The sequence below is a fragment of the Crocodylus siamensis genome, chromosome 7 (assembly GCF_052110815.1).
Source record: "Crocodylus siamensis isolate JL-2025a chromosome 7, ASM5211081v1, whole genome shotgun sequence".
NCBI classification, from domain to species: Eukaryota; Metazoa; Chordata; order Crocodylia; family Crocodylidae; genus Crocodylus; species Crocodylus siamensis.
In genome coordinates, this window is record NC_143401.1 from 16949991 (window position 1) to 16961124 (window position 11134).

General features: G+C 51.2%; 1 protein-coding gene across 1 annotated transcript; it reads left to right on the forward strand.

Moving 5' to 3' along the window:
* The first annotated feature begins 1344 nt into the window (after window positions 1-1344).
* On the forward strand, window positions 1345-10897 carry PAOX (polyamine oxidase). The gene is made up of 7 exons (XM_090057526.1): window positions 1345-1613; window positions 4105-4594; window positions 5234-5433; window positions 7078-7333; window positions 8479-8591; window positions 9210-9367; window positions 10175-10897. Exons 1-7 carry the CDS (start codon window positions 1439-1441, stop codon window positions 10322-10324), a joined length of 1542 nt encoding a protein of 513 aa, XP_089913652.1. The 5' UTR covers window positions 1345-1438; the 3' UTR covers window positions 10325-10897.
* Window positions 10898-11134: the final 237 nt, after the last annotated feature.

Genomic DNA, 11134 nt, shown 5'->3' on the forward strand with positions numbered 1-11134 from the left:
GGCTGGACATAAGGAAGAACTTCTTTACTGAGCCCCCAAGGTTTGGAATAGACTGCCGCTGGAGGTGGTTCAAGCACCCACTCTGAATGCCTTCAGGACACTTTTGGATGTTTATCTTGCTGGGATCCTGTGATCCCTGCTGACTTCCTGCCCTTGGGGCAGGGGGCTGGACTCGATGATCCTCTGGGGTCCCTTCCAGCCCGAATGTCTATGAAATTAACACATACACATGACATGAGTTTTTTGCTTTCATGCATTGGAAGTCCAGTTTCCCTGAAACCCCTGCACCTATCTCCTTGAAACATGGCAGGCTTCATGCCCTCAGAAGGGGCTACCATTCCTGCAAGTTTCATCCAAATCAGGCCAGAAATCACAAAGTTATAGGCTGTTTCAAGCTTCCCCATTATAGCGTATGGGCAAAATGTTGAAATGAATTTCCCCGACACTTCAAGATCCATCAATGAGCCATGGTAGAGAACATCCTTGTCTCGAGGGACTGCCCACAGTGACGACGGGCAGGGAGCGAAGCCACAGACCCCTTGCTCAGTGTCAAAACCAGTGGCTGAGGAGGCTGAAAGGCCAGCGATTATCTGACCAGGCTCCAAGGAGGGGGCAGTCTCATTTGAGTGGGCTGGTTGGTATACTTCGGCGCGGGGACAATTTCTTTGAGTGGGTTGGGAAGCTCAGGAGGCAGGGGAATCAGCCTCCTTGAGCAGGCTGACCTAAATGAGGGAACAGTGTTTGGCTGAGGCCCATGGCAGGCAAGGGCCTCTGAGAAAACTAGCAGTCCTGGGGGGGACCAGAGCGGGGGAGGGAAGCAGTTATTGTAGCACTAGATGGACTATGCAAGTGGGCTTTAAATGGGATTAAAGACCCATCTTGTTACTAGTGTAGGGAAGGCAGACTTGTGACTACAATGTTTGCAACCCTGGAGTGAGAAGGGAGCTTTACACACACACGCCTGCCCAAACTAATCCCCTCTCTTCCACTCACCCAGCTGGGACAGCCATAGGCGCCAAGTCTTTTTTTGCCGGCGAGTGCTTGCAGGCATAAAAAACCTCCGCAAAACCCAGGACTTTACTTTGAACTTGGTGTGCTCGCATGCTGAGCCCCATGTATGTCCCGAAGAGGCAGCCTGCTACTTCTGCCCAGCTCCGCAGCACCTGTATAGACCAGGTGCTTTAGCGGGGCTTTCTGGGCCCTTTTATCTCATAGCGGATTGAACCCACCTCTGGGTGCTGGTGAAAGCGTGGGGGAGGGAGCAGGCTTGCCCTGGTGTCGCCCACGCTGGGCACGAGCCGTCACTCAGCTGTCCCCAGGGCCTTCACCCGCTCAGTCCGTCCCGGGCCGCCCGCGCCCCTCCCGCGGCCCGCCCCCGGCGCCGCCCGCCTCCGCGTCCCGGCGCCATTGGGGCTGCGGCGCGCGCGGGGCCCGGCGGATGGAGGCGGCGCGCGGCGACCTCCGGCGGCCCCGGCCCCGGGTGCTCGTGGTGGGCGCGGGGATCGCGGCGCTCGGGGCGGCCCAGCGGCTCCTCGGCTCCCAGCGCTTCCCCGGCCTGCGCCTGCTGGAGGCCACGGGCCGGGCTGGCGGCCGCATCTGCTCGCGGCGCTTCGGTACGGGCCGGGCCGCGAGGCGGGGCGGTGGGAAGCAGCCGGGAGCAGGGCCTGGCGCTTGCTTCGCCGGGTCTGCGATGTAACAGGATCGCGCTGGCGTTTTTGCTGAAAAACTATCGTACACTGAAGAAAATATGCCAACAAGGGTCTTCTTTATATGGCTCGTTGTCACTCGCCAGCGAGAGCTGGGCCCTCACATTCGGGCTTTTGTTTTATTTCGAGGCAGGCCGTCATAACGAAGTGCTGAGCGTCCCCGCCGAGACGCAGCGGCTTCAAGCCCGGTTCCTGGAAGTGGCAGTCTCCCCCCCGCTGGCTCCGAGGCCCGTGCGGCCCAGGGCAGGCCAAGCTCCGGGGCCTGTGAACCCCCAGCCTCCAGGCACCGGGCCTGCACGCAGGAGGCCCGCCACGGGTGCTGGAAACACCTGAAGCCCCAGGGGCGGGTGGAGGATGTTTGCTGGTAGGAGGGCCACTTACAGTTCTGGACACTTGGATTTGGCATTAGTTTTGGCTAATTTGGCTGTGAATACAAATTAAATAAAATAGTAATAATTACTCTTGAAGGCTTAGATCAAGCATAGTGGCTTCTTAACCTGGCAGGGGAAATACCGTATCTGTGTCCACGAAACCAGTTTTCCTGAACCGTCCTGCAGGAGGACTGCTCTCCTGCGTGGTTCAGTACCTGCTGAGGTGCAGCAACTTTAAGCCCGGTTTATGGAAATAAAGTTTAAAGCAGCTTTAAACCCAGTTTATGAAGTTTCCTCCCTTGCTTGCTCCAGGGGCTTTATTGCTGAGGGCAAGCAGAACACGGGGGCATCTGAACCCCAAGCTTCTGTGCTTGGACCTGCAAGTAGGATGCCTCCAAAGGTGTTGGAAACATCTGAAGCCCCAGGGGCGGGTGGAGGATGTTTGCTGGTAGCAGGGCCACGTGCGGTTCTGGACACTTAGATTTGGAATTAGTTTTGGCTAATTTGGCCTCAGATACAAACAAACACCCCCTCCCTCCCTAGAAGTTGGTTAAGACTTCCTGAGAGTGACTTGGGATTTGCATATGCTGCATCAGTGAGCTGCCCCCAAAATTATTGTACGTGTTGAACACTTCTATCGTTCATTGTATATTGTGCAAGGGTTGAAATTATTGTACAAGTATGATAATTATTGTGGTTGGCAACACTGTTGTGGGGGAAGGAAGGGCGTAGTCTCTGGGGTTGGGTGGGGCTGCGGGCAGTGTGAGATATCCTAGTGTTTCCCAACCAGTGTGGCACGGCACAAAAATGTGCCATCAGAAATGAAAGGGCGTGTCACAAAATTTTGCCATGGCAATGAGCTACAATAGGTATGAGGATGGGGAATGCCTTAACAGGTGTGCCGCAGAAAATTTTTGTTCATATTAGTCTGCCTTGGGCTGGAAAAGGTTAGGAAACACTGATGTATCCTGTGTTAGCATTGTATGTGATACTGTTTTGTTATGTGGTTATGCTGTGCACCTCCTTAGGTGTCTGGTTTGCTTGCAGGGTTGATTCCTATTCAATACCAAAGTTCAGAACAGTAACGTTACCAGCCATGCGCACTGTATGCTGCGCTCTCCCTTCTGAGCTCGTCTGATCTTCCCACCCACCAGACATGAGGGACAGAGTCCTGGAGGCCAAGCAGTGTTAGGGGGAAGAGCATCCAGCCAGAGGCTGTGGGGTGGGATGGGGCTGGGGGCAGGGTCCCAGGGTCATAGGGTACAGCTGGGAGAGGAGCACCTAGGGCAGGGGCAGGCAATTATTTTGGGTGGAGGGCTGCTTACTGAGTTTTGGCAAACCATTGAGGGCTGCATGACAGGCAGCCAGGGGCAGATAAATAATAATTTTCTGAAGTTTTTAAGGGCCTCCGCAGGCCAGGTAGGATGGCCTGGTGGGCCGTATCTGGCCCACGGACCACATTTTGCCCACCCTGACCTAGGGCCAGGGGCAGGATCCTGGGGGTTGGGGCCAGTGCTATGCTAGGTTGAGAGGCTGGGGGCTCCCCTTGTGGCATCAGGCCACTTCTTCAGCTGTGCTCCAGTGAAGACGGAGTGGGCGTTCTCCCTGGGGTTCTTTGAAATGGCACCACATGCTATGGGTAGTGCACCACTTATTAGCAAAGGCAAGTCTTCAGGGATGAGCCATTCCCTATCTTGGAATTCCTCCCTGTCTTGTCCAGGAGAGCAAGGGTATAGTTTCCAGGTCATGGGAAGCTCCTTGGGATCAGCAGGAACAGCCAAAGTGATTGTACCTGAAGAAGATAAGAAGGCTTCTGGATGGTTATTGGCCCTCCTGTTTCAGAGCTTGAGCTGATTTCCGATAAAGACCTGGCTGAGACCATATATAGGAGGACATTATTCCCCCTGTCTGCTACTGTGGAGTTTTGATATCCATCTCTGTAGCATGTGGTCCTGGGTGAAGAGGACCACAGATCTGGTCCCTCTTAGCAGCTCTTGAGAGTTTTGATATGTATCGTTTCTTCTTAGGGAATGGAGTGGTTGAGATTGGAGCCCATTGGATTCATGGCCCCTCTAAAGGAAACCCTGTCTTCCAGCTAGCTTCTGAGTATGGCCTGCTGGATGAGGAAGCCACATCAGAGGAGAACCAGCAGATTGAGAGTGGGGGGCATCCAGTCCTCCCCTCTCTGTCCTACTCAAGCTCAGGGAGAGTCTTGAACCCAGAGCTGGTGATCTCAATGAGGAATCTGTTCTTCACCCTCTTGGGCCAAACGCACATGTTCCTAAACGTGGCACAGGTGCCTGTGCCAAGTGTTGGTGAGTACCTCAAGAAAGAGATTGCTGAGCAAGTGAAAGAATGGACAGATGATGATGAAACCAAGCAGCTAAAACTGGCAGTCCTGAACACATACTTGAAGCTGGAGTGCTGCGTGAGTGGGACCCACAGTATGGACTTGGTTGCCCTGAGGTCCTTTGGGGAGTATGTGACACTCCCTGGCCTGGACTGCACCTTCCCTGGGTGAGTAAATGTAAGATAGGGAGGGACCTTCTATTTGCTTGCAGGCTTTGGGAATGACTTGCTGGGAGTATCTGGCTATCTCAAGGCAGAGCTGTCTCTGGGTGACCGCTCCCAGCACTTCCCAGCAGCAAGTAAATCCCAGCCTTCTGCACATAGCACCAGGAGCCTTCCTCCCTACTGGGCTATGAAGCGGGCACAGCTAAGGGAAGAATGAGGAAAATCTGGAGTTGGTAGGGAAGGCTTTTTGTATTAGGCTCATTACATTATGGACCTGAGATCTGATCCCAGCTAAGCCTTGCTTTGGGAGGTCCTGAGGGCTGTCCCCCAGAAGTTACCCCAGTGGCCCTAGGGTCAAGGGTGTCAGCAGAACCAGGCAGGATGCTGCCTTTGTCAAGAGATGGGGGACAGGGATGGTAGGTCCCACCCTAAATAGCACTCTCCTGTGATCTCCTTGCCCTCTCTCCTAAGCCTATTTGTGGGAACAAGGGAGGACTGTTAGGCCATTTCCCTCTTGAGGCCAGCTGAATGTGCACAACAAGCTTTCTGCTTGCTAGTCTGTCTGTGAGCTTGGGATTTGCTTCTGTTCCCAGGGAGACCTAGATTGAAGTGCTGATGCTATATGCTTCCTCTCTTTCCCAGTGGCTACGGAGGCCTCATAGATTGCATGCTGGCATCCCTGTCCAAGGAGAGCATCTTGTTTAATAAACCAGTGAAGACCATTCACTGGAGAGGCTCCTACCAAGAGGAGGGCTCAGAGGGATGGACATTCCCAGTCCAGGTGGAGTGTGAGGATGGAGAGACATTCCTAGCAGATCATGTCATAGTCACAGTCCCTCTAGGTGAAACTTCCTCTGGTCCTTGCTTTCTCCCATGGCATCTTAGTCCCTGCTGATTCTCCCTGTGTGATACTACCTGCCTTTCGTAGAAAAATGTGAAGGGACTGCTTTCTTGAAGTGCTTATGGGCTCTTGCCCTATGCCAGGCCAGAAGTCCCTCACCTGGGCCCACAATGCTGCCCAGTCATTGGTGCACCTCCTGCTGATCTAAAGGGCAGTTCTACTTTGCTGTATTACTGAGGCCATTCATTATCTTTCATACCAGACTCTGGGCCAAATTCATCCCTGGTGAAACACCATTGGTGTAAGTAGTGATACTCCATGGAATAGCTTAGTCCAGTAATAGCCTAGTCTCCTTTTCCCCACCAAAGAAACCAAACTGCACTGTGCTAGTGCCATGAAACAAACAAACTCTGAATAGTGAGATAGAGACTCCATCATCTCCTGAGCTGCCCTTTCAATAGATCTTATGGAAGTCTTTAAGGTAGAAAAGACCCAAGGTTTTAATTTCCATAACCACTCATGTGTGTACTGATCTCCAGCATTGTGCTTCTTCATAAAAACCAAAAGCTTGGGGGGCTTCTGGGACAGGGGTAAGATGAGTAGCACCTGCTGGTATTGTGGGGGAATGCTAAGATACTGAAGGTGTTTCAGAAGAGAGACCATCTATAAAGGTTGGGAGGGAGCCAACTGAATAAACCTTGGCTCATGCCTGTGGCAACTGTTTAGGAGGTAGAGGAAGGATGGGCTCATTAGAACAGTCCCATCCTGACAGACTGGAGGACTAGCAGGGTGATGCTATGCAGAGGGATATGGGAAGCTCAGTGTGTCTGACTAATGAAGCAGGGATTTGTCCTCAGACTGAACTTGGTGTTTACCTTCAGAGGGGGAGAGAGAGGCTTTTCCCATGCATCTGTCTGGGGGAAGGGAGAAGGAAACAAGGGTGCCCTATTTGCATTTCTGACCCATCCAAGGAGCCACCTGTCAAGGAGAGGTCTTTTGGGACACCTTTGGTATTTTTAAAACAAGTAACCAGGAGGAAAACCCTCCTTAAAGCCTTTCCAAATTCCTTTGTTGACACTACAGAACAACCAAGCCCAGTCCTGTTGTCTTTCCCTAACAGGTTCTTGGAGCTACCTTCCCTGTCTTTAACCACTTTTGGACAAGTCAAGGCAACCCTAACCATGCTCAGCTTGGCTTGGTAATGAAGGCCCCCTCCAAAGGCTTGATTTTGCCAGACCAGTGATACCACATTCTCTTGCTAAGGTTCTCAGCAAACAGGCCCTTCTCTGCAGGTTAAATTTGATCATGAACTTTATCCTCAATTCCCAAGAGAGTTAAACAAAATCTGTGGTAGGCCTACAGCACTTACAAGCCTCACAGTGACCATGATATTCCCATGACTAAGGGGAGACCATGTCCAGCAGCAAACTCCCGAAAGGATGTTGTGAGCTTTGGTTTTCCCCTTGTATAGAAAGATCTCTGTCATTTGTCTGCAGGGGTGAAAAGTCCTACCTCTTTCCCCAAGCCATTGAATTTGGCCAGTGTACATGAATGTGTGTGTGTGGGGACCCTGGGTCACAGAGACTGCTCTGTCTTCAAATGTTGCTGTAATAGATAACTCAGTCGCATTGTCCTTTCTTTCTAGGTTTCCTTAAAGAGCATCACAAGACTTTTATTCAGCCCTCGCTGCCTCTGCAGAAAGTGGAGGCAATTAACCAGCTGGGTTTTGGAACAAACAATAAGATCTTCCTGGAGTTCGAGCAGCCATTCTGGGACCCAGACTGCCAGCTAATCGAGGTTGTCTGGGAAGATGAGTCTCCTCTTGTTGCACCTAGCACCAACCTCCAGGCTGACTGGTTCAAAAAGCTCGTCGGCTTTGTGGTCCTCCAGCCTCCAGAACAGTATGTGACAGAGATGGGCTATTGCTTGAGGGTTTTGATGTCATGTGAGAGCCAGCTCAAATTCCTGGTCGAGGCAGTTCCAAATTTCTTGTGTGTGTGCAAGGACCTAGTCAGAACAGCTCCCACCCTGCAGTGCTTGTGGCCTTTTATCACTAGAGCTGTGCCTGAATTCCACTGACTTATCCCAGTGAGCTAAGTAGGAAAGATGCCCTGGAGCAGTTCTAGGGCAGGGCAGAAGTAGGTCATCCACTTGGGGATTTAATTCTTTGTTTCCAGCACTTGCAACAGCAGTTTTCTGGATCTGGTCTTAGGGTAGTGCTGCCTTTCTGCTTTGGCAAATGGGCAACTCCAGTCCTGTCCTCATGGCTCAATTCTGCCAGACAGCAGACATGAGCACCAAGATCAGTATAGGCTCAGTTGCCATTTCTTGGCAAGGTCACTGTGTAGTCATGTACGTGTTGGGCTTAGCTGTATAATGTGGAGGGGATCCAGGTATTTCCAGAAGAGGATGTTAGAGCAGGAAATTATTTGGATGAGATTCGTTCATGCCTCCTGGCTTGCCTGGTCTCTCCATAGTTAGGGAATTCCACAAGTAGCTCTGTACTTGCCATAGACAGAACAGCAAATGAGTAAATCCAGCTGGCTATGAATTTGACATGCAGGTTGGGACAGACACTCAGGCTTTCTGAGTTCAGCCCGAATTGACTTGATCACTTATTGATTCCTGCACCCAGCTCACTAAATTGTGAATGATCTAGTGTGAGCCTTCTAAAGGAGGTATCCTTAGCACTCTGTTCTTATATTTTGCCTCATGTTTTGATGGCTTCTTATCGCAGCATGTAACAACTGGAACTCACACTGTCTCTATCTGCTGCGTAAGAGCCCTCTGGTTCTCAATCTCCCCTTGAAGACTGCTAAAGTCACTCTTACATTTCTTTTGGACAAACTGAAAAGAATGAGCTCTTCTCTTAAGGCCACACTTAGCTCTGTTAAGAGGACTCCATTTTCTTCAGACTAATGTGTACATCTGCTAATTTACATCAGCATAACTGCCTCTCTGGGCCCAGGGCAGTTGCTCTTCCTGGGAATGAAGCCATTCTTTTGATGGGAATTGTCTTTTTTTATTTTATTTTTTTATTGTTTAGGTATGGGCATGTTTTATGTGGCTTTATTGCTGGGAAGGAATCTGAATACATGGAGACCCTCAGTGACAGTGAAGTTCTCACTGTCTTTACGCACATCATTCGTAAACTGACAGGTATGTTGTCTTTTTCCAGGGCTAGCCAACACATCATTATTGATCATGCCCTGGCTGGGAATTTTGGGTGCTTCATTGTCCTAGCAATCAACTTGATTTGCCTTAAAGGCATTTCTGGGAACTGCTGAGCACCTTGTCTCTGAAGGGCAAACCTTTTTCGGAGGATGCAAAAAGAATCAACCAGTCACAGGCCATTTCTGAAAATGCAGGTTATGAAATGGAAGCCAAGGTTTACAACCTGGTTGAGTCTGAGCCTGGAAAGTGAGCCCCAAGCCTGCATAGGAGCACATTCTTGGGGCAGCATCACCTGTTAAGAATTTAGGTTTTTTGCCTTAATATTGGAATGGTCCTGAGATCTGGCTCTCCTGAGGCAGCTGTTTGTAATGCAGGAAAAGGTAGCTTCTAGCTTTGAGCCCTGTGGTGGCTTGTATGCAGTGTTTAAATCAATGGCAGTGTTCCTTCCCTTTTACCACAGCATCTCTGCCTTCTGTGCATCATGACAATAGAAATATCCCATCATTGCCCCAAACTTTGATCAGCAAGACTTTCTGGACACTAGCTCATTTGGAAGGAGATCTTCTTTGCACAGTGCTCAGTTGCTTCATTTGTGTGCTTCAGGGAACCACCACCTGGCTCCACCAACAAAGGTGCTGAGATCTAAGTGGCACAGTGCTCCGTACACCAGAGGGTCGTACAGTTATGTGGCTGTTGGGAGCTCAGGAGAAGACATTGACACACTGGCTCAGCCCCTTCCTGAGGAGACCTCTGACCCCAGGGTAATAATTTTGACCTCTTGGCTAGCTTGAAGAGCAGAGCAGCAGAATGTATTCTACCTCTTGCACTTTCTGTGCTGGGGCTGGGAAGTGGGTAACTGAAGTGTCCTGGCAGTTCATGGAGATCAGGGTCCTATTTTTTGTTTCATTCTCTTACCCCTCTCCCAGCTTGCACCATCCTTCAACAGCCTTCCCCCCACTCCTCCCCAATCCCTTCTGCTTTGATTAGTGAGTGGAGTGTGTGGAGGTCCTACTGGGGAATTAGGTTCTGTCCTGCTGCCAGGAGGTGGCAGGACTAGGAGCCATACCCAGGAGAAGGATCCTCAGGCGGAGCCTCTAAGTCAGGGGCTTTCTTTTCACAAGGCCCAAGAGATGCCCCGGCCAGTGAAGGCTATGCCTCTGCAGAGCAGTGGCAGCCTTTTTGCCAGATTCCTCCTACCACCTAAGTTTCTTTCTGGATGCACTTGAGCTCTACTCGGTTTGGCCCAAGCTACTCCCTTGAATGATAGGTGGCTGGTGACCTTTGCCCACACTCAGCTTTCCCCTGGGGCTCACATATTGGTATGCATAAAAAAGTGCCCAGTGACTTTGAACACATAGCCCACACCCTGTACCTGGATCTTTGAGTCCCACAGCTATCCTCCTTGAAGGAAGGGAGTCTGGGAGCTTGCTCCTGCTAGACTTAAAAACATGTCTGGCACCATCGGGATACGGAGTGTTTCCCTCCATTTGGCTGCATAACTCAGCCTTGCCCCGGCTCTTTAGCATGCCATGCTATACTCACCTCTGCTTCTGCCCCTCCTGTTGCAGCTACTGCAGGTTCTGTTTGCGGGAGAGGCCACACATCGGACTTTCTACTCCACTACGCATGGCGCCTTGCTGTCAGGCTGGCGGGAGGCTGACCGTCTCCTCAGCTTGTACGACGCATCCGAATTCCACAAGCCCACGCCAAGACTCTGACACTGCTTCTCTTCCTGCTCTTGGTCCTGGGGTTCTAGTCATCTGACCAGTGACTACTTTCGTCCCACATCTTTGCTAACGTGAAGGGATGGTTCCTCCTCACAACCAGCTTGCTGTCGCTTGCTTTTTTGTGTCCAATCTATCCAGTCACCCATGTGACTTGACTACCAAGAGATTTTCCATATTCCCTGAACACAACATGAGAAGCTGCAGCTGCTACATGCACAAGTGAGCACAGGGACTTGGGAACCAGGACAGCTCTGAGCATGCAGCAGATTGCATGCCAGAGGAAAGAATAAAAGTTCTTATTTTGGAGGCCTTTATGGTTGCACTTTGTCTTCTCTGTCTGTGTCCTGGGAATAACCCAGTAAGCAGAGCTGGAGAGTATAAAGGTGTGATACAGGGTCAAGGCCAAAAATCCTGCTGACACCTGCTGTTTCCATTTGTCTCAGTAGGGGTAAAGGTTCAGCCAGGGTTTGATGGAAAGAGTGTCACTGCCTTACCAGGAGAGAGGGCAAAAAAACAGTTAGGTTCTTGACTGGTGGACGGAGACTGCAGGTGGGCATGGGGTTTGTGGATAGGCAAGCGGGGGGGTGTTTGGGTGGGCATGGGGTTTGTGGGTGGGTATGGGCTGTGCACCATCAGGCTGGGCGGGCTCTGTTCTTCCACATGCAGCTTCCAACACTCCAGTGGGAAGCTGCATGTGGAGGCAAATGGAGCCTGCCTAGCCCAATGGCACATGACTTTGTGCCTCCATGAGCTGGAGTACTGGAGGCCCCAGGTGGAGGGCTGGCCTGGCTCAATGGCACA